At 34.8% G+C, this 27400-nt stretch overlaps 1 protein-coding gene across 2 annotated transcripts in view; it reads left to right on the forward strand.

Moving 5' to 3' along the window:
• Positions 1-27400, forward strand: part of LMBRD2 (LMBR1 domain containing 2) — a 47824-nt gene that overhangs the window by 11695 nt on the left and 8729 nt on the right. For both annotated transcript variants that reach the window (XM_053592223.1, XM_053592224.1), the window contains exons 6-16: positions 771-981; positions 7160-7234; positions 8708-8821; positions 9164-9347; positions 12977-13158; positions 13629-13762; positions 15262-15367; positions 15869-15966; positions 23336-23439; positions 25001-25047; positions 25895-26000. In XM_053592223.1, coding sequence (XP_053448198.1) covers positions 771-981; positions 7160-7234; positions 8708-8821; positions 9164-9347; positions 12977-13158; positions 13629-13762; positions 15262-15367; positions 15869-15966; positions 23336-23439; positions 25001-25047; positions 25895-26000 — 1361 coding nt within the window. The remainder of the gene's footprint in view (positions 1-770; positions 982-7159; positions 7235-8707; positions 8822-9163; positions 9348-12976; positions 13159-13628; positions 13763-15261; positions 15368-15868; positions 15967-23335; positions 23440-25000; positions 25048-25894; positions 26001-27400) is intronic.

Raw genomic sequence — 27400 nt, forward strand, 5'->3', positions numbered from 1 at the left:
AAGAATGTCTGAAAAAACCATATTATTAAGAAAGAAAATATAGAATGGTTTCTTTAAATAATACCTTTTAGGCAAAGGATTAATGCTTTGTCTAATAACTCTATTGTAAAATTACTAACCTTCATAATTATTGGGTAAAATTTCAAATTTTTATATATGATAAAATAGCTAGTTTTATTTTTCATTGGAACTTGTGAATATTTTTTCTTTTTTTTCTTGTTATAGTTTGGGGCATATTTGTTCCTAATGTTGCCTTAGATTTAGATATTATTTTATACCTGTGATTTGTTTATATACGTGAAGAGCTAGGTCTGAAAATTTAGGCATAAAGCAGAAGTTTAGGCCTCACTGTTGCATTTCTGAGATTTGTGTACATCAGCTTCAACACAAGTTAATTAAAAATTTTTCCAAGTTTCTTTTGGTTAATATTGAGTAAGAAAGCACCTAATTAAAAAAAAAAAAAACACTAATGAAAAATATTTCCTTTGGGAAAAAATATATTTTTTTTGCTGTGAATTATTCTAGATTCTAATTTTACTATAATAAAAGCAGTATTTTCTGTGTTAAAGTCCATTTCTACAATTACGTTCTTTCCATTAAAATGTACAGATTATCTGCTGTTACTAAAAATGTAGCTGAGAATTTGAAGGTCTAATTTTTTCATGCACAATCTTACCCATCCTTTAGGGCAGTTGTTTTCTGAAAAAAAATTTAATACTAGGTTAGTCTTAGTTTGCATCACAGCTATTTGTATATGTTTTTTGTCTTAGGAATCAGCTTCAGACAATTGGGATAGCTGCTGCAAATACATGGGGTCTCTTTCTTCTTGTATTGCTGTTGGGGTATGGCTTGGTGGAAATTCCTCGGTCATACTGGAATGGAGCAAAAAGGGGTTATCTGCTTATGAAAACTTATTTTAAGGCAGCGAAACTGATGACAGAGAAAGCAGATGCAGAAGAGAATTTAGAGGATGTGATGGAGGTAAGGAAGTTTGCACCTTACTAACAATAGTCACCAAGTTGTGTACATTTCTTTTTTCTCACTTTCAGGGTTTTTTTGGTAGCACATTGATGGTCTTCAGCCTGCAAATTTGGTGGTGTGCAATCTTTCAGGATTGTCTAATCCAGGGTGACTTCTTATTGGCAGTTTAGCCTCATGACAAAGATTCAAGGGAAATATATCTAATAGTGTAGGACTATGCCTGTTGTCTTGGAGTAGCTTTTACTAATGGCCCTTTTTTTCAAAAGTCTCCCAGATTAAATGATAAGTTATGTGATTGCCCTAACTACCCTAGTAGAAATGAAAATAGTGCTCAGAGGATACTTCTCCCTGAAAGTTTGACCCAAGGTAATCTCACCAAGTCTGGAAACCTCTTAAATAACAATTTTCATGGGAGTTTGAATCTGTAAGTTTTCTTTCCTATCTGTAATCTCAATAAGGCACTTCATTTTACTTGTAAAATGCAGATGACTTGAACCAGCTTCACAAGTTGTTGAAAGTATAACTTTCAATAATGTACATAAAAATATATAACATGATAAAAATTTGCTACCTTAAGTAATAATGTTGTTATGGATTTAAAGAGAGATTATTATAGTTACATTTTTCACTCCCATGGGAAGACTGCCACTTTAATGATGTTACTTTCCAAATTAAAACCTCTTGTTGAATGCTTTCCACTCATGTTAGAATAAACTTTAAAATGCTGAGAATGCAGACTAAAAAAAAAAAAATTGATCCATGTTAGCTCCCCAGCCTGATCTGAAGCCTCTGTTTTCTTCACACTGGTCAATTTTAGTTTTTCAAACTTGCTAATGATGATGAAATAATAATTCTATAGACTTAATATTTGCCTAACACTTAACTTTGATTCTTCAAATTTAGTCATGATAATTATAGCAAACAATTATAGAGACTTAATATTTGTCTAAAGCACTTTGTTAATACATTTAATTCTTATAACTTTATAAGAGAGATGGTTTTTTTTAAAATTCCTATTTTATAATTGAAGAAAACAAGGCATAGAGAGATTAAGTAACTTTCCTATGTTCACACAGCCACTAAATGATACAGCTGGGCTGTCTAACTTTAGTTCCTACTTAACAGGGACTGATAAATATTTTCTGTAAATGGCCATGTGCTAATATTTTAGGCTTTGTGTGACATACAGTCTCTGTCACATCTACTCTATCCTTACAGCGTGAAAACAGACATAGCCAGTAAATAAATGAGTGAATGTAGATGTGTTCCAGTATAGAGCAGGTGCTGGTCTGGATTTGATCTGGTTTGAAAGTCTCTACTCTTTTTTTTTTTTTTTTTGGCAGGGGCTGGGTTTGAACCTGCCACCTCAGGCATATGGGACCAGCGCCCTACTCCTTGAGCCACAGGCGCCACCCGAAAGTCTCTACTCTTAATCCTTATCCTCATTGCCTCTGTTTTTAGTCTTTGAGCATGCTGCTCCCAAACTCTTAGAATGCTTTTTTTAGGACTCTCTTCAGCTAATTCCTGCTTCATTTTCAAGTCTTTACATAAGTGAGAACTCTTCAGGAGAACTCTGTGTATTAGCTTCTTATGGCTGCTGTAACAAAACTACCACAAACTAGGTGACTTAAACAATAGGTATTTATTGGCTCATAGTTCTGGAGGCTAAAAGTTGAAGGAAGGGTGTAAAAAAGAAAAGAAAATAGTGACTAATCTTCACATAAATTGGTTTTAATTTTGACCAAAGCATATTACTTGAACATTAATTTTTAACTCAACATGTTAATATGTTGTTTAGGATATTGCATCCTCATTTATAAGTGACATACGTTTGTAATTTCTCCATTATAATAATATATTTTCTCCAACATTAATATCAGGTGTACCCCAGATCAAGTAGGACGATTTTGATGTATTTCTTCTTTTTCTATTGTCTATAAGATTTAGCATGATCTGTTTTTTGAAATTATCTTTTACTTTAATTTATAAATATTAGTTGTTTTTTTTTGATACTTAAAAAAAAAATTAAGTTAACTGATGAATCTCAGAGTCAAAGCATTCTATAATAGACATACTCTTATTTGACAATGTGAATGTTACTTTCTTTGCATTATTATTATTATTGCTTAATATTTTTATGTAGCAATTGTCTGATTCCTTTTAATAACCTTTTTTAAAGAGGGTCTCACTCTATTATCTAGGATGGAATATAGTGGCATGATTATAGCTCATTGTAATGTTAAACTCTAGGCCTTAAGTTGAACCTCTTGACCTCAAGTGATGCTCCCCCCTCATCCTCACAAAGTGCTGATATGGGCATGAGCCACTACATGTTTGTAAAGGAATAAATGAATGAACAAATGAGTATATACTATGATTAGAAATCTTTATATTTGCTTTTAAGTATTTATTCTCTACAAAATAAATAAATAGATTCAAAATGTAGGAGCAAATCTGTAGGTAGTATTCTATTACATTTCCTCAGTCTTATGATGAATGGCTATTACATCTTTTGAATGAATATAATTTATATTTGGCAATTTTTATATTTGATGTTTGAAGTTGGAATTTTTTGGAAAAAATTGAAATATTTGAAAATTTGTATGTGGTAATATAATTATATTTAATAAAAGAAAATATTTTAAATTTGATAGTGTTCTCTCCAAATGTTAGTATTGAATTTAGTTGTTTCAGATTTGAGGAATTTGGTTTTCACCAGTTTATTTAGTATTTCTGCAACAAATATAAACTCAGTTATTACTGAAGCTCTGAATTTTGCTAGGAAGATTCTTTAATACACATAACTGAATAAAATAATTTTTTTATTGTTTGTTGTTAAGTAGGAGCCTTCTACTTAGTAATAAAATGTGGAAAATTAAAGCCTGGCTTTGGTGACTTCTGTGCTATTTTAATATTGTATTCATAGGTTTAAAGTATGAGGACTTTAAAAATTTTAGATAAGATACCACTCATTTCATAATAGATGTTTTGAAAATAGCACTAGATAGCAAGAGAACTTTGAGCCTCCCCAGCCAAAAAAGCAAATGCATGGTTTCTCAGCTATAGGTTTTTTTGGCCATGTATTCCATGGTATTTTGGGATTCTGTCTGCTTTTCTCAATATCTGAAACTTATAAACTTGAAGAGAAAATTTACTTATCATTTAATAAATATTTCCTGTCTTCCTGCCATGTAAAGTGCTATGCAGAACTGGCCGTTAGGGTACTAAGTCTTTAAAGTAGAAAATTGTATAAAAAGTCCTTTATGGGTAAAATTTTGATAGCTGATAACATTCTAATCAGATATCAGGAAGTTTTAAAGCCAAGTTAATTTGAGCATAAAGTTTATGTTGGAAAGGTAAAGCTATAGCAGGACCCTGAATACCGTACTGAAAGTCTGAGCTACATTTTGAAAGCAGTGAGGAATCTTTGACATTTTGCAAGTGAGGAGGAGACATGATTCTATATGTGGTTCAGGACAATTAGTCTGTTGGAGGTACGCAGAATGTACTATAGGAAGAAAGCACAGAGCAAAAATATGAATAGTTTAATTTGACAGAAAACTTAAAATATACTGGTTTTGATTATATTTAAGAAATAACAAAGTTTAATTACTTTTTCTTGGTAGTAATTTTTTCAGCTATCCAGATAATTCTCTAAACACAGTTTTATAAAAAAGTTTGTTATTTCTGTGATATGTTTCTCTCTGAAATGAATATACGCATCTATATGTCTATTACTTTTGTCTGAAACGTCAATGAAACTTGCAAGCTGGGCGGCGCCTGTGGCTCAGTGAGTAGGGCGCCAGCCCCATATGCCGAGGGTGGCGGGTTCAAACCCAGCCCCAGCGAAACTGCAACCAAAAAATAGCCGGGCGTTGTGGCGGGCGCCTGTAGTCCCAGCTGCTCGGGAGGCTGAGGCAAGAGAATCGCGTAAGCCCAAGAGTTAGAGGTTGCTGTGAGCCGTGTGACGCCACGGCACTCTACCCGAGGGCGGTACAGTGAGACTCGGTCTCTACAAAAAAAAAAAAAAAACAACTTGCAAGCTATGTCGAACCATTCAAGAGGTATTTATTAGATTGCCTAAAAGGTCATCTCTACTTTTTGTCATTTTTCTAGAGAGACTATTTTGGGGAGGGAGAATTAGCTTATTTCCACTGAAAACTGCCTGTTAGCCTGCCCTCATAGATGTTGTCTGACCTATTGAGAAAAGAATTGATTATGCACAGTAAGGAAAGAGCTCAAAGTTACATTATTTTGTATGAAAAAGCAAACTAAAGTATTTTCCATATTTTATAAAAATTACAGTTTTTGAAGGAACCTTAAATTCATAATAGATATAGCAATGTTAATATTTAATTGTCTCATAACTTATTTAATATGGCTAAATAATTTAAAGAAAACATGATTATTTCATATATAACATATAAACAGGTTGTATAGTTCATACTCAAAGTAGGATAAATCTGTGCTATCAAGTCAACAAAATTTAAGGCAGCTTAGTAAAGGAAAATTGTGTGTAATAATGCTTCAAGGTAACCTTTTAAAAACCCAAGTCAGATCTTGTCTCTATTGTGTTTAAGCTTCACACATCAACCTCAAAATAAATCATTCTTAAGACTTTCGAGGATCATTTTGATTTTGCTTTCCCAGTATGATCAAGTGCTACTTGGGCCCTTACTTTCCTTTTCCCTGTATTCACACAAGACTTCGTTCAGTCCCTTAAAGAAATTTGTTCCTTTTGGCTTGAAGGCCTTTGTTTGTGATGTCCCTGGATGACTGTCTGGAATATTCTTGCCCCGCCCTTTGGTTGACTAACTTCTGCTCATTTTGTTTTATCTCATTTTAAGTAATCAGTTCATCAAAAAGTCTCCTTTCTAGATTATTTGCTCTCAGAACATCCCATACTTTTCTTCCAGAGTAATTTTTACACTGTTTCTATTTGATTTATGTCTCTCTACCTCATCAAGCTAAGTTTCTTGACCGGAGTAGTGTCTGTGGGTACCTATTACTCATAGAGTATGCATATACTAAATTTTGATAAATATTGCTAAATTACCCTAAGATAGGTGATATCATTTGTTACTGATTTCCCCATAATCTTGCGAAAAGATTTCACATTTTAAAAATATATAGCTGTTTTGCATATGAATATCTTTTCAGATATTTCTTGGTCAGTTGTATTTCTTATATATTCTTGTTTTGTGATTGATTTGTAAAAACTGTTCACATCTTAAGGATAGTGATTCTTTGTCATACAATATATATTACAAAAATTTTTTCACAATTTTTTTGTATGTGCCAGATGGTTTCTATGCTTCTAGTTTTATATCCCTTAAAGCCCTTCTAAACCCTATAGTCAGAATTTTTTTTTTTTTTTTTTAAATAGCCCGGTCAGGTCTCTCATGCCTCCCAGGCTGTGAACATGCTGTTTCATCTGCCTAGAAGAGTGGTTCCAACTTTTTAAAATTTCATGAATATTATAGAATATTGAGATTCCTTAGGAATTGTTGGTTTTAAAGATTCCTCTCCCTAACTCTTTTATGCCTTTCATGTTTATTAAATTACTTATTTAATTATCTTATCACCATACTGTAATTTTAGTCAACGACCAACAATTCCATGTCTCCCGCAGCCTTGCAGTATGGATTATGGTAAGTTTACACCTCCCACAGGGCTGGCATAGAGTATGCTCCTTATAAACAACTATGAAGTTAATCAGATATGACTTCTCTGGAGTACTCTTCCATTGAAAGGAGTAGGCACTTTGTGAAATTTGTAGTTCTGCTTCCTATGGTTTCTTCACTGTATTTTAGATAACGATGAGTAAAGTGGAGGAACACAGCCCTGTTCTTCAAGGATCACAAAGTTTGTCTGATCCTTCATGAACTTTTATAGTGTTTACTGATATTTTTAAACCAAGTAATCAAATGATAAGGGATCAATCTAGAAAGTAAGAAAAAGTTCAAGGGTGTAGATGTAACTATTCAGTGATCTTCTATTTTTACTTCTTAAGAACTTTTATTCAGTGAAAGGAACTCTATGCAATGCTGTGCAACTTAGGTTGAATTGAACTTGTGAGAATGTATAGTGCCTAACACTACCAAATAGTACATTCCTATTTAAAATATCTGATCTTTAAAAAATAGAAAAATTTTTACTTACCTTACTGTTTTTATAGGAAGTTCGTAAAGTGAATGAAGGCATCAAGTATAACCATCCACTGAGAAAATGTGTTGACACAATACTTAAAAAGGTAATTTAAAAAATCTTATTTCCCTTTGAAATGTAAATTTATATAATATTATAACAAAATCATCAGAAAAGTATGTAAGCAGCCTATGACTGAGGTCTTCTCAACTCATTTTCATGAAAATACTAAGCTTAAACCAGTAGTAATTCATATATAGAATTTTTTTCTTTTGTTATTACAAGGGCAAGAGGCAGCCAGACATCTTGGGCTGATGCACACATTCCTCACATAGCTTCAGCTCCCAAATATTTTAAATCCTGTATATACTTAAAAAAAAAAAAACACAAAAATTTCTGGAATGCTTATATACATATTTTCTTGCACAAGCTTTTATGAAGAGCTAAAGGGGAAAAGGATTTTCCTGCTGCTAATGTTTACATTATTTGTGTTCTGTGTGACTCTGTCCTCATGGACCATTCTGTCCAGTCGCACGCAATCCTGATGGTCCAAGAGACATCAGTGTTTGAGGAGATAGTAAGCCCTTTGATTTCACAATTGAAATGGGAATTTTGAGATAAAACATTGAGGGTATTCCTAGGAGCCCCAGGCTTGCAGAGAAGTAGGTGTTGCTTGAGAGTGTGAGGGGGTGTGTGCATTGGGAGGTCAGGTGTCTTCCACTTGGGAGTGGTGCCTTGGTTATTGTCTAACAGGCATCCCAAATGTGGGCATCTTTGTTTTTGAGTAATTGCTCTTTGAGTTTTGCTCAAGAATTGCTCTTTCATCATTCAGTAGTTAAGCACAGGAAGGGATGAGAGCCTTCCCTTCACTGGACTTGTGTCTAAAGGGTAGGCGGGTGGCAGCTTTCCTTTACCCCTTTGGTGCTTCCGTAGTTTCCTGGTACAGTTTCCTTGACTTGTATGTTTATAAAGTGCAGGTCATGCTGTCTGGCCACTTTAGCATCTGTGAACATGAGCATCTGAAAACGTTTAGAATGATTCTGGGCAATAGCACACCGTTTGAAGCAGAGAGGGGCCCTCACGTGTCCCGCATCTGTCCATGACACTGAGCACAGGGAGGACCCCACTTGTACACACAACGAGGAGGAGAGGCACCAATAAGGCCCAGAAGACCAGTGATAATTTGAAATTCAGTTACTCATCTAAACAAAAAAGCAAAAGTTAAGTCCTAACGCAGCATGAAATTGGAATGACCTAGAAAGGTTTGGATTTTTGAAGTAAATCTTAAATTTTCATATTGTTAATATCTTGAAAATTTGTTAAATGTCTAAAGCCTTATTACTATTTTCAGATCCTTTCAATAAACAGACTTGTAAAAAAAATAGAGTTGAGAAGAAACTCAATACATCTTTTAAAACATTTTCTAGAAAATGTCAATAAAAGTTTAACTAGAGATGCCATTAAAGGAAGGAAAGAGTTTTGAGAAAATTAGAAATGGCCAAGAATGAAAGATGTTTAATAAAAATAAATTTTTATCCTTTTATAATTCAGATCTAAAATATCTACTTGTTCCTTTTAGTGCCCTGCAGTATATCAGGAAAAAATGGGTAGGAACATGGATGATTATGAAGATTTTGATGAAAAGCATAATACCTACCCAACTGAAAAAAGTCTGGTAAAACTACATAAGCAGGTAACCTTACTAATTAATTATAGCTATTTTACTTATGATTTTTGTTAGGTTTATAATTATTTGATCTTACTATTCATTGAAGTGTTTTAACTTTGTGTTCTCAGTAGAGAGAACTAATAGAACTATTAGCATTTGGGGAGACAGAGTTATTCACTGAGGGTAAGGGTTACATTATTTAGAACTGTTGCATCTTTTGGCAGCATTAACATCCTTGGTGCCCAACCCAGTAAATGCTACTAGCACTTTCCTGTTGTTGTGGCAACCAAAACATGCTCCCTACAGGAGAGTTGAACTTCTGTTGGGTCAGAACACTATCAGGTCTACTCCTACTCTCTTTTTTAGGTAATTTATTCAGTTCAGAGGCACCGTCGAACTCAAGTACAATGGCAAATTCTTTTGGAGCAAGCATTTTATCTAGAAGACGTAGCGAAAAATGAAACCAGTGTTACTCGTCAGTTTGTTCATACCTTTCAATCTCCGGAGCCAGAAAATCGATTTATCCAATATTTTTATAATCCTACATTTGGTATGTAATTTGATATAAATTTCAGAGTTTTTGATGATCATTTTTCTGTAGGTCAAAAGTATCTATTTTAACCATTGCACAGTTGAACTTTTTCAAATTATTTGATTTATACTATATGATAAATTTTTTCCAAAATAACCATTTTATCATACATGTATAACATATAACCAATGAGATTTCACTGTTATTTTATAAATAATTCAAAATTCTATACGAAAATATATGTAATATATCAAACATATTTTATATGATACATACTGTGTGTAATCATATGTCTCTTAACGACAGGGGTACATTCTGAGAAATGTAGTGTTAGATGATTCCATTGTTGTGTGAGTATCATAAAATCTATTTACACAGACCTAAACAGTATAGCCGACTACACTTCTATGCTGTGTGAGATGGCTTATTGCTCTTAGGCCACAAACCTACACTACATATCACTGTACTGAATATTGTAGGTAGTTGTAACATAATGATAAGTATTTGTGAATCTAAACATATCTAAACATAGAAAAGATACAGTGTGAATATGGTATAATCTTATGGGGCCACTGTCATATATGCAGTCTGTTGTTAACCAAAATGTTATGCAACACATAACTACATATAAAATAATTGGAATTTTAAGCAATTTTATATTATAAGCTTAGGTCTTTTCAGTCTTGACATACTACTGAAATATTGCCCCCAAAAGTCCTTTTTAATTATTTACATTTATTAGTCCACTTTACAAAGCCTATACTCTGTAGTCATCATTATCTTTTTTTCCTTTAGGATTATTTATGACATTCCTTTTAAATGTTATCAGATTGAATGTGAAGAAATTTAATGCAAGTACCAAAGTGTTAGCAGAGGTGTCCAACTTTTTTTTTCTCTGATGCACATTGGAAGAACAAAAGTTGTTTGGGGCCACACATTAAATACACAAACACCAAGAAAAACTGATTAGCAAAAAAGAGGTCTGTGCATCATTCTTGTGATATCTGACCCACAGATAAGCAAAAAAAGTCCTCACAAAATCAGCATGCAGCCCCCTAACACAGGTTGGACACCCCTGTGTTAGAGTATTAAAACTTCCATTTACCTAATTTATTCAAGCAAAAAGTTATAGTCACTTAATTCCCTTCCCTGGTTGGTCATGAGTATGAAGACTTGATGGCCATAACAAATATTTTAGAAAACATCTTCAATGAAATTTTTCTAATTAAATGAAGAAGTGATGTGGTACCTGTTTTCATTATTAAAAAACTATTGGAGCATATCAATGCTATGTGTTGTTGGGTGCTTGGTGTATATCCCCTGTGGAGTAACAGAACAGACAATGAACACAAAAGTATAAATGAGGTTGCTGAAGTGGTAGTTTTTTACATAAATTGGAATTCAGGGGATAAGTCTGTACTGCAGATATAAATTAAGATTCCATCAGTGTACAGTAAGCCATGGGTCAGGATAAAATAACTAAAGATGTAGTTGAGATAGAGGAGAGAAAGCCTGAGGGCCCAGCCTGAAGACTCCAGAATTTAGAAATTAGGTTGATAAGGAGGAACTAGCATCAAAGACTAGAGACAGAAGGGAAACTCAGAGAGTGAGGAGTTTTGAGGAAACTACATAAAGTACCTTTTTAGATGTTGTATATGGATCAAGTATCATAGATACTAAGACCTTACCATTGGAGTTTATGAGGGGTGGAGGAGGGTGAAAAAGCCTGACTGGAGTTTAAAAGAAATCAGAAGGAGAGGAATTGGAGACAGGGAGAGTAGAAAATTTCCAGAATGTGTTCCCCTACACAAGGGAACAGAGAATGGTAGTAGCTGACAGGAATTGGGGGCACATGGGAATGATGGAATAGAAGGAAAATTTGATAAGATACTAGACAGTTTTTAGGACTGTGTTGATCAGCAGTAAAGATGAGGTGGGGAATAGTAAACAATACAGAGAATGGCCCTAGATTAGGAGGTAATACATAGAGGTACCTAAGTAGGTGAGAGGTGTAGTGGTAGAAACTTGGGAAACTTTTCTTCGGATCCCTTCTATTTTCCCAGTGAAATGCTGAGAGAATAGGTATAGAGAGATTTTGGAGATTTGAAGAGGGAAGACAAGGTGTGAAATAGTTGCCTAGGAAAGTAGGCATGCAAGAAGAATTGGGGAATTATAGTAGGCTAGCTAGGCAGTGCTAAGGGCCAGCTTGAAGCTCGTGATTAAGAATTTAAAGTGAGACCAGTAGCAAAGTTACAGTCTTTTCTCTGACAATGTGCAGCTACATGGGTGTAGGCTCAGAATAGCCAGGTGTTAGCTAAGCAAGGACAGTGAAACAAGAGGGAGCAAAGGAATTGGGATACTGGAGGGTAACTATCCTCAAAGATTGTGGAATCTGGCTCGATAAGGAAAGAAATAAGGATATCAGAGTGTGAAATAACAATACGAAGGAGGTAGAATAAATTGGTTGTTGGTCCAGGTAGAGATAGTCAATGGAGTTTAAATTCTGTACTAGATGAAGACAGGATTTGGAGACAAGGATACTAGAAGGAGATTATATGCAAAAGTTAAAGATATTGGTTTAAAAAGTTTAGGAATAAGGGTGGTGCCTATGGCTCAAAGGAGTAGGGCAGCAGCCCCATATGCTGGAGGTGGCAGGTTCAAACCCAGCCTTGGCCAAAGAAAAACTGCAAAAAAAAAAAGTTTAGGAATTACTATGGTAACAAGTAATTGAATGGAGATAGAGGACAAGATCATTGGCAGAGAGGAAGTCAAGGAAATGAGACACCAGGGTATTGAAAAGGAGCATCACTTATGGGGATATTGAAATCACCAGGAATTATGCTGAGTGGAGTAGAAAAAATTACAGTGAGTCAGGAGCTCAACCCTTCATTGAAGTAAAAACATAGCTTTTTCAGTTTATTGAGTTTTTTTAAACTTTTATTTTTACCTGAATTCAGACTTAACCAGAATGGTATGAAGTAGTCCCATAAAACCCTTCACCCAGGTTTTCAAATATTAACATTTTACCATACGCATTTGCTTTACACTTCTGATGTGTATTTTTTACTTAATCTCTTGGCATTGTATCCAGACATTATATTTCTTTGTCCCTTAATGTTTCAGTGTGTATTTCCTAAAAATGAAGACATTTTCAAAATCAGGAAATTAACATAGTTACCATACTATTATTTACAGATATTATACAGAAATATTCTTTGTAAAAAAATTCCGGATCGTGTATTATATTCAGTTGTCGTGTCTCCTTAGTCTCCTCTACTCTGGAACAGTTTCCCCAGTCTTTGTTGGTGTTTTGTGACATAGATGTCTTTGGCAAGTACAGGCCAGTTCCTTTCTTGAATGTCCCTGAACTTGAGTTCGATGTTTCCATGTGATTGGATGGAGCGTCTGCATCTTTGACAGGAGCACAACAGCAGTCACGTTATGTTCTTCTCGTGTAGCAGGGAGCCCATGATGTCAGTTTGTCCTCTTATTGGTGATTGTTTGATTGGGTGGAGTTGGCTGGTTCCTCTACCATAATGCTCTTTCTCTTTGTAATTAAGTATCTGATTAGGAGATATTTTAAAACAGTGTTAATATCCTGTTACTTCTTTATGGTTTTCCTAATCATTTTTTATTTTATTTTGCAGAGTGGTATTGGGAATGCCTTTTGCGACCCTGGTTTTACAGGATCCTTGCTGTGGTTCTGTCCATCTTCTCTGTGATTGTTGTGTGGTCAGAGTGCACATTCTTCAGCACTACTCCTGTCTTATCCCTCTTTGCAGTCTTCATACAGCTGGCAGAAAAAACATACAATTATATTTATATTGAGGTCAGTTTATTTTATATCTGTCATAACTATATGTCAGCTCATTGTATAATCTTAACCGTTATATCTTTTTTTCCATATATTTTTTGTGGTAATAATGAAAGCAGTGAAGTTCCCCACAGTGTTCCACAGTGTTATTATTAAAACTTCCAAACATATGTTTTATCAATTTATCTTAACTATTAAAACTTCAGAGATAGGCTAGGTGCAGTGGCTCATGCCTGTAATGTGAAGAGTTGCAAGGGAATGGGAGAACAGGCTCACTTTAGGAGGTGATTTAGAACTTACGGATCTAAGATATTGAACAGTTTGAAATGTAGATGTTTTTCATAATTTTTTTTCTTAGATTAAAAAATCCTGTATTACTATATTTAAATGTTAGCTGGAAATGAAGGATAATGCTTGTGATAGTGAAGTACTAGTTTAAGGTCCATTAGTTAAAAAAAAAACTATTTTGTTTTGTCTTTTTTCAGATTGCTTGTTTTCTTTCCATCTTCTTCCTAAGTATTTGTGTTTATTCTACTGTGTTCAGGATTCGTGTATTTAACTATTATTACTTGGCTTCACATCACCAAACCGATGCTTATAGCCTTCTTTTCAGTGGCATGTAAGTAGAATTACATTTAGAAATAAGGGAAATGTCTCTATTGCATGTATTCTTTTTCTTTTTTTTTTTTTTCCAGTTTTTGGCCAGGGCCGGGTTCGAACCTACCACCTCTGGTATGTGGGGCCAACCCCCTACCCCGTTGAGCCACAGGTGTTACCCTATTGCATATAGTCTTATGGATCTCTTTTATTTCTTGTTGCTTATAGATGTTCCACTAATATTTACATTTTAATGAATAATTGTTTAGGTTTAAGTATTAAATAAATATTTGTTGATTGCCAGCTAAATCTTGCTTAAAGTTTAAGGCTAAAATAGGTATGTATGCTCAGTTAGGAGGGAAAAGAAAGACATAGTGAGGCTGAATTTATCAACTAGAGATTCAGTAAATAGATTAGTAAAATAGTAGGAACAGTGAAGAATTTAGAGACTAAGTCAGACCTAGAGAGCGTTCTGAGATTCAGTGGCCTTCAATAAATTGAAGAGGACAAAGAAAACCAACAACAAAATTTCCTAAGGAATTTGGCAATAGTTTAGAGAGATAGGTCCAACTTGGGCTAGATTATATAATCTATTACCTGTCCTTATTGTAAGTTCAGTTATATTAGGTATTTACAAAGGCTGAAATTAGAGAAATTTATGTAGGGATTGATATGTAAGGTAACTTTAAGACTTTTCTTTTCCAAATAATTATGAACTCATGGGAAGTTGCAAATACAGTACAAAAAGTCATATTAACCTTCACCAAGCTTCTCCCAATGGAGTCATCTTATGTAGGTATTGAACAATATCAAGACCAGGAAACTACTGGATTACTGTTAACTATATGACAGACCTTCTTTAGTTCTCATCATTTTTTATCTTTCTTTTGTGTGTGTGTGTGTTTGTAGATTCCTGTAACTTATCACCACAGTCAAGATTCAGAACTATTCTATCACCAAAAAAGAACTCCCTCAGTCTACCTTTCTGTTCATCCCATTCTCCAACTCTGTAATTTTGTGAGATTCTTTTCATTTGGACAAAATTGAACAATTTTTTATACCCGTAATTGTCAGAATGACATATTTTGATATATCTTCAGATATTTTATGTACTGAGTACAGTTGACCTTGAGGATGTTACTGTCCTTGTCATTCTGTGAGATGAATTGCACAGATGGTGGAGTTGAAGGAGGTACATACAACAGTACTCCCTGAATTGTGGGGATAAGTCAGTGGCAAAGCCCTGCAGAGCAGGCAGACTGAAGCTGTAATTTTGCCACGCAGGTGTATCAAAAATACACCATGCAGGTGTATTTTTAGGGGTGATGCAATTAATAAGGTTTTTAGAATGCCTCCAACTAAATAAGGGCAGTTCACAATAAGAATTAACAAACATATCATGCAAATAGATGAAAATTGTAGCTACAATGATCTGAAATGTTCTTAATACATTTCAGTATAATATATTATTTTCACTGCTTTATTTTTTGTATATTTTATGTTTTAAAATATTTACTGCAGGTTATTTTGCCGTTTGACTCCTCCTTTATGTCTTAATTTCCTGGGTTTGACACATATGGATTCATCTATTTCTCACCAGAATACTCAGCCAACAGCTTACACATCGGTAAGTATGGTCAGAAAAGAGAGGTCTTTAGGTTCCGCGTCTATAAGAGACGGCGTTATTGTGACACTTCTTTTAATGCTGGCAGAAAAGTTCTGTGAGATTACTAGTAAAATCTTCTTTTAAAAGTTGTATATGTATTACTTAATGACTGGGTAAAAATGATTTTGCTTCTTTTATTATAAAAAAAATGTATTTTTGGTTTATATAGTTTGTCTAGCTGAGCAGTATCAAAATACATGATCAAAAATGATATTAATTTTTATAGTTGTAGTCTTAATATAGTGATAATTTTGAGTAAATTTATAAAATATTAATTTTCCTTAGAAGAAAACTTAATAAAAAGCAAATTTTTAAAAATTAGTCTATTTAGTACTTTGTGTTTTCACTTTGAAAAGTTCAAGTGTATTGATATAATAGCTTGTGAGCAAGTTTTCTAATGATGGAAAGGAGTGAATAATACAGAACTATGCCGGTTTAACTCACCTTTTTCTTGCTCTTTAGATTATGGGTTCCATGAAAGTTTTATCCTTTATTGCAGATGGATTCTATATATATTATCCTATGTTGGTGGTAATTCTCTGCATTGCTACTTATTTTAGGTAAGAAACTTTATTCTTCCTATACGCTTAGTTGGATCTGGATATTCTTTCTTATTAAAGCTCTTTTAAATATTTACTTGTTGGGTTTCAGTTGTTTGTTTTATTGTAGCTCTGGGGAAACAGGAGATAGTTTCAAGGAAGTGCTTAAATGATCAGGTCAGTTTCTCCTTCTAAAGATTTTAAAGAAAAGAGAAGATATTCTATTCTATTACAGAATATAATATTATTTTATTTAGGCTACAAAGTGATAGGATTAATTACAGAATGTTAATTCTAAGTCCTGGCAAAAAAATCATATACAGTTTCTTTCTAAGGTTATAAATTAGTCTTAGGGCTTTTCTCATAACCATTGTTGGGTTTCTAGATGCTTCAGACCATGACTAACACAAAGGGTCAGATGAGGAGCGATTGTATTCACACAGTAGACACAGGGCTAGAAGAAAAATATTCTCCTAGTTTTAGAAAGTAAATGAGTTACTCTTTCTTATGGAATTAGAATGGTAGAAACTTGACAGAGCTGTGATTCAAAAGGAGTTAAAGGACAGATGTGCTTGGCTTCTAGCACCCTATATTCCTGACTTCCCCATGTCAGGTGTCCTCATCCTATGTTCTGCCCTCTTTCAGTGCTTATGTGTGCCATGACACAACACAAGTACAGTAGAACCTCCATAGTTTATCACCTTCCTACATGACCACCTCCCTAAGTTGACTTAGTTGACGTGTACCACATGTCAGTAGGTATACATCAGTACAGTAGCCCTAGTTCCTTATGTTGACCACCTCTGTATGTTGACCAGTTTGTTACAGTCCCTTGGGTGGCTAACACACAGAGGTCCTGCTATACTACATTTTCAAATACATCTTTTTGAGTTTTTTTATAATTCAGATTTTCATAGATTTTTTTTTTTTAATAAATACATTTCTATTCTTTTTTTTTTTTCCCCTTCATTTCTCTCCACATTCTGGCCTCTGATAATCACCAATCTACTTTTTATCTTCATGTGATCCGTATATGATTGAGAACATGAAGTATTTGTTCTTCTGTGCTTGGCTTAATTGATTGAACGTAATGGCCTCCAGTTTCATCCATGTTGCTGCCAAGGACAGGATTTCATTGTTAGTTCTGGCTGAATAATATTCCATAGTGTATATTCACCACATTTTCGTTATGCATCTATCCATGGATAGGCACTTAAGTTGATTCCATATTTTGGTTCATGTGAATAATACTGCAGTAAACAGAGGACAGCACATTTCTCTTTGATATATTCATTTCCTTTCTTTTGAATATATATCAAATAGTAGAACTGCTAGATCCTATAGTAGTTCTACTTTTTGTTGTTTGAGGACTCTCCTTATAGTTCTGCACAGTGGCTGTGGTAATTTATATGCCGACCAACAGTGTACAAGAGTTCCCTTTTCTCTTCTTCTTGCCAGGATCTGTTATTGCCTATCTTATTGATAAAAAGTTTGATTTTGGTATCAATGTAATGTTGGCCTCGTAGAATGAGTTTGGAAATACTCCCTCCTGTTTAATTTTTATGAAGACTTTAATTAGAATTGCTATTAGTTCTTCCTTAAATGTTTGGTAAAATTCAATAGTAAAGCCATCAAGCGCCGGACTTCTCTTTGGTGGGAAATTTTTTATTATAGCTTGGATATCATTAATTGTTAATGGTTTGTTTGAGGTTTTCTGTATTTTTATGGTTCAATTTTGGGAGGTTATTTATGTCCAGGAATTTATTTATTCCTTCTAGGTTTTCTAATTTGTTGGAGTATAATCGTTTGTAAAAGAATAGAAACTTTTAATGATTCTTTGTATTCCTGTGGTCTCAGTTGTTATGTCTGTTTTTTAGTTTCTGATTTCATTTATTTGGGTCTTTGCTCTTTTTTTCCTTAGTTATTCTAGCTGAAGATTGGATAATTTTGTTTGTCTTTTTTAAAAAACAACTTTTTGTGTCATTGCTCTTAATCTGTTTTTTTAGTATCAATTTCATTTATTTCTGCTATGGTATTTATTATTTTTTTCCTTCTATCAATTTTAGATTTGGTTTGTTTTTGCTTTTCTAGTCCCTTGTTGGTTTATTATAGAGTTGTTTATTTGAAGTCTGTCTAAATTTTTTTTCCCCCCTGAGGCAGAGTCTCACTGTGAATCCAGGCTAGAGTGCTATGATGTCATAGCTCATGGCAACCTCAATGTCCTGGGCTCAAGCCATCCTCCTGAGCAGCTGGGACTATAGTCATGTGCCACCACCCCTGGCTAGTTTTTCTATTTTTAGTAGGGATTGGGTCTCACTCTTTCTCATGCTGGCCTCAAAAACAATCCACCCACACCAGCCTCCCAGAGTGCCAGGATGACAGTCATGAGCCTGTAATCCTGTAGGTGTTTATTGCTATGCACTTCCCTCTTAGTAATGCTTTTACTGAATTCCTTAGATGTTGGTGTGTTGTATTTTCACTGTGCCATGGGATAGTCTTACTTGGGTTAAATGTGTTTGGTGTTCTAAGACCTTCCTATTGCGGGCTGTTTTTATCTTTTTTATGTTTTGGAAAGTTTTCTGCTGTTATTTCTTTGAATAAGCTTTCTATCCCTTGCTTTTGCTCAGCTCCCTCTTGAGCACCAGTAATTCTTCAATTTGGTCTTGAAAGTAATTTCCTATATCTTATAGGCAATCTTGGTTCTTTTAAAAAAAATTTTCTCCTCTGACTGTATTTTCAAATAGACAGTCTTAGAGGTTGCTGATTCTTTTCTCTGCTTAGTTTATTCTGGGTTGAAAGCCTCTAAAGAGTTCTTCATTCAGCAAAGGTATTTCTCAGTTTCAGGATTTCTCTTTGATTTTTCATTATTTTAGTCTTCTGATGAAATTTCTGTAATTTCTGAATTGCTTTTCTGTGTGTTATCTTGGAGATCACTGAGTTTCCTTAAAACTACTATTTTGAATTCTTGATCAGAGAGCTCACAAACTGCCATCTTATTGGGGTCAGGCACTGAATTTTAGCTTTGTTCTTCTGGGAATGCCATTGTTCCCTGTGTGCTATTGTTTCTTGTGGGTGGTTATTCATCTGTATCTTTGCACTGAAGGATTACTTATTCCTGTTTTCTCTCTCTGGCTTGTTTTGTTTTTTACTGAATATACCTGTATTTTCTTAGCAAATCTTACAGGCCACTGTCTCCTTTTAGGCCCTCCATGGTGCCTTAAGCACAGGTTCATCTCTGCTGTACTAAATCATTTGAGCACTGCCTTTCCCACATGGCGGAATTTCCAGGGGCATTATCCTGGAAGTGTGGGAAGGCTGGCTAGGGATTCAGGACCAGAGGACCTGAAGATGGTCCTGAAGAACATACCTGCTACAGTATGGTGCTGCCGAGTAGACACTGTGAATTGGCATCTCCTTTGGCCAAATTACAGAGAAGAGTTTTGAGGCTGGGGATGGTAGTCCCACCTCCCACATTATCTCTGTCTGTCTGTAGGGATATTTCTCCCTTCAGGTAGTTAGAATTAAGCCTAGGACAGGTCTCCCACCATGGAACCCAAGAAGACGGGGAAGCTGATTAATTTCCTGTTTTTAATTGTAGAAAACATGAGTTGAGGGGAGATACTCTATGTGTTTGGTGGTAGGCAGTATGGGGGAGAATAGTGTCATAGATGTTGAATTCTGATTCTCCTACCACCTCCATGGAGTTTTTCTGCTACTCCAGGCCATGCAGAACTGTCTTATCTTCATACTTGAGCTCTCTGTTGTTGCTGGTATAGATCCCAGTGCTGTAGATTTGGTTTTGTTTTTTGAGGGGGAAAGAGTGAAGCCAGCTTGCCACTACACCACCATTTTGGAACTGGAAGTCCCAGAAACCTTTTTTTTTTAATGTCAATCATTTACTTTTCTAACAAAAATAAGTTTCATTGACATGCTTTTTATTTAAATCTTCCAATGCCATTATCTGGTTATTACAAACAATATATACTAATATTAGGATATTGAGTAAACAGATATTGTTTAAAGTAAATTTTCTATTGAATTTTGAAAAATATATTTAACCTTTCAATAAGCAAAATGGCCAAAAGATTTTAAGTGAAAATGATATTATAATATGAACTGATAGCAAATCTAATACTTGGAGTGTTTTAATGTGGAAAAGACAGTAACATGTATAGTATGAAAATGATGTATTAGGAGTCTAAGTTCAGGAGATTTCACCCCAAAATATGACATCTTAGTATAAAGAATAAATTAAAGGCCCTTAGAGATTAATAGACATTAGAAGAGGCTTTCTCTCTATCTTCATAAAACCAGATCTACTAAAAAAAGAAAAAAAAATGACTTCCCTTTTCCTCCCTGTTATCTCAATATATTGCAAGAAAGAAGACCAAGAATACAACTAGACCTGGCACAACCCATTTAAAAAATAATACCTGTATTTTAGGTTAATTTAATTTCCTATGAGAAATTATATGTTTATTCATTTTAAAAGTTTATAAAGCCACTAATGGAAAATTAAGAGCTTGTGGTATATAAATAATATGTTACACTGTCAGTAGAGTGCTGTGGCATCACAGCTCACAGCATCCTCCAGCTCTTGGGCTTAAGCGATACTCTTGCTTAGCCTCCTAAGTAGCTGGGACTACAGGTACCTGCTACAATGCCTGGCTATTTTTTTGTTGTAATTGTCATTGTTTTGTAGGCTCAGGGTTGGAACCCTCTAGCTCTGGTGTATGTGGCCCTAACCAATAAGCTATGGGTGCTGTGCCAGGAATATTAACATTTCTTGCTGCTTATTAGATTATTATTTGTATCAAAGTGATATGAGGTGGATTAGTGTTTTGTCAACTATAAAATATTAAATAAACTTAAAAGTATATCCAGAGTTAATCAAGATAAACTCCATTTTAATTAAGAAAAGATTGTACTCCTTAATTTTTTTTTTTTTTTTTTATAGAGACAGAGTTTCACTTTATGGCCCTTGGTAGAGTGCCATGGTATCACACAGCTCACAGCAACCTCCAACTCCTGGGCTTAAGCGATTCTCTTGCCTCAGCCTCCCAAGTAGCTGGGACTACAGGCGCTCGCCACAACACCTGGCTATTTTTTTGTTGCAGTTTGGCCAGGTCCGGGTTTGAACCCGCCACCCTCGGTATATGGGGCCGGCACCTTACCGACTGAGCCACAGAATTTCACTCTGTCACCCTATCCCAGCAACCTCAATCTGTTGGGCTCAGGTGATCCTCTTGCTGCAGCCTCTCTAGTAGCTGGACTGTAGGCATCTTCCACAACACTTGACTAGTTTTTCTATTTTTAGTCGTGACTGGGTCTCACTCTTGCTCAGGCTGGTCTCAAACTCCTGAGTTCAAGAGATCCTCTGGCCTCACCCTCCAGAGGTGCTAGGATTATAGGTGTGAGCTACTATGCCCAACCTGTACTCTTTAATTTTCAGATTATTTCACATAATAAATATTCTATTAGGAAAGGAAATGGATGAAGCAGTGCCTCAGTAACACTTCAATGGTAGCTTCACTTTACAGGTCCATTTTCATTTGAAATGCTGTCATAATTAGTCAAATTTCAACTGTTAACAACACAGCCAAACTCAGACTGGTATTCAGACTTATCTGCCCAGTAAGCAGAAGTTGATTCCTGTCAATTTAGATAAAAATAAAATCATTTCAGAGCAGGTGAACTAGTTCAGAGTTTCACACCCTGGGGTATAGTATTCCCACAAGGATATAAGGACAGTAAGAGAATGTTTGAAGTCACAGAATTTATATTATCATCAACCTGAAACCCTAGTTTCACTCAATGGTAATTCACATAAAAGTCACAGAATTTACATGATCATCTACCTGAAACCCCATTTTCACTCAATAGTAATTCACATAAACATCCCTTTTATATTAAAACAAGTTGATATATTATGTGTAGCCAGATATTTACACACTTTTTAATGTAAAATTGAGATCATCACTTTCTTTTAATTGCCTTTTTTTCCCTTCCTGACACACACAGCCATTGCCCCCCCACCATCACCACCACCTGTCTCCTTTTCCCTTTTCTTCGTCTTCCTTTCCCTCCCCCTCCATGCTTGTGTTTCAGGCTTCTGCCATTAGGAGTACATCATTGAAAAAGTTTGAGAACTAATATAATAAAAAGAGCTGCATCGTTATCTTAACAAATATTAACTTGCCTATTCCTTTATCATGTCCTTTGTTGAGTTTCATATTTTTAGACTTTTCTTGTCTTGCACAATAATCAGGTTTAAAGTAAATAACAGATAAGATATAAGGTGATAGGCCCCAGATAAGATATAGTCATCACTTTTACAGTGTGTAGTAAAAGATATTTAAATAAAATTCTCAGGGAAAAAAAATCGAACATAGAAATAAATTTGCATAATTAAAACTTTTTAAACCAGAATATTCTATACTTGGAAATACTGGTTTTAAATGTATATTTCAATATAAAAGCTGCTATTCAGATATTAAAATAAGAATAAATTGCTCTTATATTATAGTTATCATTTACCATCCTGGTATAATTATTTTCTGAAGGCATGCTAATGTCCTAACTTTTTACTTTCTGGAGGAGAAGGAAAACTTCCTCCTTGCCCCCAAAGGGCTGCTGAAAGATCAACGTGCAATAAAGCAGATTAATAAGAGAAAGAGACTTATTTACCTTGTGCACAGGTAGAATCACAGAGTACTTAACCCAGTATCCACAGGAGTCCAGAAGTTTGTGTACCCTCATTTTTAGAGGGAGGAGTGGAGATGAGGAATGTAGGTAATTCTGTTTAGGGGCAGTAGATTGCTACTAGGGAAGATGTATAGATACTTGGGAGAAAGAATGGATGGGGGAAACAGATTGGTAAATGATTCTCTTTGGAAGTTTAATTAACCTCAGAGACGCGGATTATTTTTTAAGTGGGTTGTGCCAGGTCTGGTTGTATTCTTGATCTTCCTTCCTACAAAATATTGAGATATCAGAGAAGGGAAGGGAACTCAATTGTTCTTTTATCAGTGGGTCTGGTTTTATGTAGATAGAGGGAAAGCCTCTTCTAATGTCTGTTAATCTCTAAGGGCCTTTAATTTAAAGTACTTTTTATACTAAAGAGTCATATTTTGGGGTAAAATTTCCTGAGCTCCTTTAACTTCTGCCAGAAATCTGGATATAGTGCATACCTAAGACAGTAAAGTACTGAGCATAAACTTCGTAGAAAGAGAAATAAATAGTATTTCTTGAAGAACAACAGTTGTAACTATATGTAATTTGACATGATAACCATGTAGGCTTCCTATGAGTTCACAGCACTAAAGAACAATTTATCTAAATATTTACAATGTGAATAATGCTTGTCTTCTTGAAAATCTACCTTCATTAGTTTGGGAACCCGTTGTTTGAATCTGCTTGGTTTCCAGCAGTTCATGGGAGATAATGATATGACATCAGACCTAGTTGATGAAGGAAAAGAATTAATCAGACGAGGTAAGATTTGTTTTTTAAAAAAATGAAGAGAAAATGCTAATAGCTAAAACTCAAAGTACAAAATAAATGTTTGTATAATTTGTAAATAATTTTTAATCTATCTTAAGAAATTATAAGACTAGATACAATGGCTCATGCCTGTAATCCTAACATTTTGGGTGGCTGAGGTAGGAGAATTCCTTGAGGGCAGGAGCTCAAGACTAGCCTGAGCAAGAGTGAGAGACCCCATCTAGCAAAAAATAGAAAAATTAGCCAACCATGGTAGCACATACCATAGTCTCTATCTACTTAGGAGGCTGAGACAGGAGGATCACTTATATCAGGAGTTTGGGGTTGCTGTGAGCTATGATGACATCACTTCACTCTAGCCTAGGAGACAGAGCAAGACCCTGTCTCAAAAAAAAAAAAAAAAAAAGGAAATGATAAATTAATAATGCCCATTTTAGCTAAAAATCTACATATAACCTTCTTAACAAAAATAATTTGAAAACATTAATACTTTATCTGTTTTTAAGAAATTCTGAAGCATAAATTATTAATATGTCTATAACTAAATAACTCACTTGACTGGTCTTGAAGTTGTTTTCATGTTTTTATTGAAACATATTTGCTAAGCTCTATACAACTATAAAACTCATTAATTCAGCGGTGCCCGTAGCTCAGTGAGTAGGGCGCTAGGCACATGCACCCAAGGGTGGCGGGTTCAAGCCCAGCCAGGGCCTGCTAAACAACAATGACGACTGCAACCAAAAATAGCTGGGCGTTGTGTGGGTGCCTGTAGTCCCAGCTACCTGGGAGGCGGAGGCAGGAGTATTGCTTAAGCTGAAGAGTTTGAGGTTGTTGTGAGCTGTGACACCACGGTATTCTACCCAGGGTGACAGCTTGAGACTCTGTCTCAAAAACAAAACAAAACCAAAAAAACCCATTAATTTAAAGAACCATTAGCTTGACACCACATGGGATCTCATTCAAGCCAAGGGTATTTTTTTAGAATGTGATGGTTATTAATAACCTACATGGCACTCTACTAGAATCAAATCACAAAACTAAATATATTCTCTCACGTTAGAGTTCATGTGATATATCACATCTAGTCCTATGTAAGATTTTTAAGAATAAGACTGATAAATTAGAAGGTATTTAGAGAAGGACAGCCAGAATCATGGGTCTATAGAGCATAGAGCAGAAAAACATTGTGTTTATAACCTGAAGAGAGTAACAAGGGAAAATACTCTTACATGGAAAGAAAAGAAGTATGAAATTAATTTAGAATATAGGACTAAAGGAGAATAGAAGTTACAGAGAAATTTCAGGTCATTGTGAGAGAGAACTCTATATCCACCAGAATTACAAAGACTTCAGGACCATCTCCGACAAAAACAGAGAAAGTAGACTTAATGGGCAAGATGACCTCTTAATTCTTCTTAATAATTACCTATTATATTTGATTTTGTATTAATTTAAAAGAAATATTAGTCATAGCCTGATATTTTTACTTCATTTATTCTTTGTCTGGTTGTACTATATTATACCAAATTTGAGACATTTTTTCTGTTTCTAGAGAAGAGAAAAAGGCAAAGGCAAGAAGAAGGTGAAAATCGAAGAAGGGTAAGTACAGTATTTCTATAACCTAAACATTCATGTGAAATATCTTATGAATCCTAATTTGGAATAATTTGCTCAAGACAGAGAACAATGGGAAAATAGCACAAGATATATTTTTTTAAAAGTGAATTTTAATACTTTCAGATACACATGCTAGGTATCCTGTCAGACCTGTTGTAAAAGACACTACTAATAAAGTTCTTCATTTGTGTCAGGCATCAAGCAGCTTCTTGCATAAGGTAGATGCTCAGTGGACACTTGTCAAGTGAATGAATTCACGGAGTCTTGGCATTAAAGTTGTTTTGATTGCTTTAAAATTGTTATTTTTTTTTTTTGTAATATGACATTAATTTTATTCCTTTCCAGTTTTTCTTCAATTCGACACTTGCTGAGGCAAATTAACCTCAGTTAAAAATTGAGAAAAACTTAGTCAAAATATTACCACGGAAGTTTAACAACTGGGTGTATCTATATTAGCAAAGTGAAGACTAACAGGAGACTTGATAGCTGCCTTTGAGTGTCTTAGTGTATGTCATGTAAAGGAAAGATCTGTTCTTTTATCAGAATGCATAAGTAGAACCTGAGTGGAAGTTACTAGAGGTAGATCTCACCCTTCTGTATGAATTTCTAACTTCCACAGTTTACTGAAAGTGCAGTAGACTGCGATGTTACACATAAAGATAAAAACATTGACCTATGGCTTTTAAAGGTACTATGATAATTGTACTGATTACTTAATAAATTTCTGATGAAAAATAATTACATTGTGTTATTCCGCATATATAACCTGTTGACATTGGTGAATTACTTTCTGTTCTTCTGTTGTGTATTCATTTATGTTCTTTCTTAGGAATGGAAAGAACGCTATGGACACAATAGAGAGGATTCCACTAGGAACAGAAATGTTCATACTGATCCAAAAGAGTTAAACTTCTCAGATATTAATACTAACCGATGTAAGTAGTTTATTTTCTAGTTTGCTTAGGAATTTTCTTCTTATGCTTGCTTGTATAGCAACTGAAAGTTAGGATACTCATCCAGAAATGCCTTTATAGAACTGTAAATGTGCATTTGCATTAACCTTCCTTTCTCACATTCCTTAGTGTATAGAAGGAAGGGGAAATTCACATGTCTATTCTGACAGGGAAAGGAGAAACTGGGATGTCAAATGAATAAGTCTATTAACCTAAATAATTTAAGCACTTACCCCAGGCATGTTCTAGGCAAATATTTATTTCTACTATTTACTTGATGTTGTTCTGTACATTTTTATTTGTAGATATAGGTTATTCAATTGTTTTATAATAATTTATCAACTGACCCATATACAGGGTAGCCAAAAAGTTTGTGTACAATTTAAAATAGTGTGCAATTTAAAATTGCAAACGAACTTTATGGACACCCTGTATGTGAGGCATATTCTCAAGTATGCAATGATACGAGAAGGATACATTTCTTGTCCTTAGTATGCTCATAATTGAGTGAGTAGAAGCCATCACTTCCCAGGGTGGCTTAGGAAACTTTCCCATATCATTGACCCTACTTTAGAAAAGCTGAATGTAAAGAAAATGTTCATCTTTACTAATTATAAAAAATATACTCACATGACATCAGGTCTCTGGAGAGGACCTTTCACTGACTAGAAGGCAGAGGTTGTTTGTCTTTGAGAGAGATGTCAGTTTGGGGAGAGAACCCCACTAAGGCTTCAGTGCAGAAGAACCTGCCTAAGACTGAGAGTGGAGCAGGAAAATTGAGCAACCTCTCACACCCAACTACAGGTTTTGTAGTGACCAAGCAACAGTAGTCTACTGTTGGGAGAAGAGTAGAGACATGGAGAGGGACACCCCCCATGGCATGTGCACTCAGGCACAGCTAATCTGAGGATGGGGAAAAAAATATGGAGGGAAACCATCTGCCACTTGAGGTCCTACTAAACAAGGTAATAGCAGTTAATCACTGGATAAATGTGAAATATGTCGGAATGTAAGGGAACTAACCCAACAACAAAGTCCAAACACAGATCAAGTATACTTTAGATTGATTCAGTCCCCCAACACTGGTGATCTAATAGAAGAGGCAGGCCCTTTCTGGGCATAACTATTACTTATCTCCACCTCTTCTTTTACACAATGTCTGTCAGTTAGCCAAAAACTATGAGATGTACAAGAAAGTAATAAAATGTAAACCATTTTCAAAACATAAAATAGCCAACAGACCTAGAGATGGCTCAAGTGTTAGAATTATCAGACAGTGTAGTCACTTAAAAATAACCAATCGGTATGTTAAAATATCTAATGGAAAGCTTGGCCAGTGTACATGAACAGATCAGGAGGAATTTCAGCAGAGTTGGAAATTA

The sequence above is a fragment of the Nycticebus coucang genome, chromosome 1 (assembly GCF_027406575.1).
Source record: "Nycticebus coucang isolate mNycCou1 chromosome 1, mNycCou1.pri, whole genome shotgun sequence".
In the NCBI taxonomy this organism is placed as follows: Eukaryota; Metazoa; Chordata; class Mammalia; order Primates; family Lorisidae; genus Nycticebus; species Nycticebus coucang.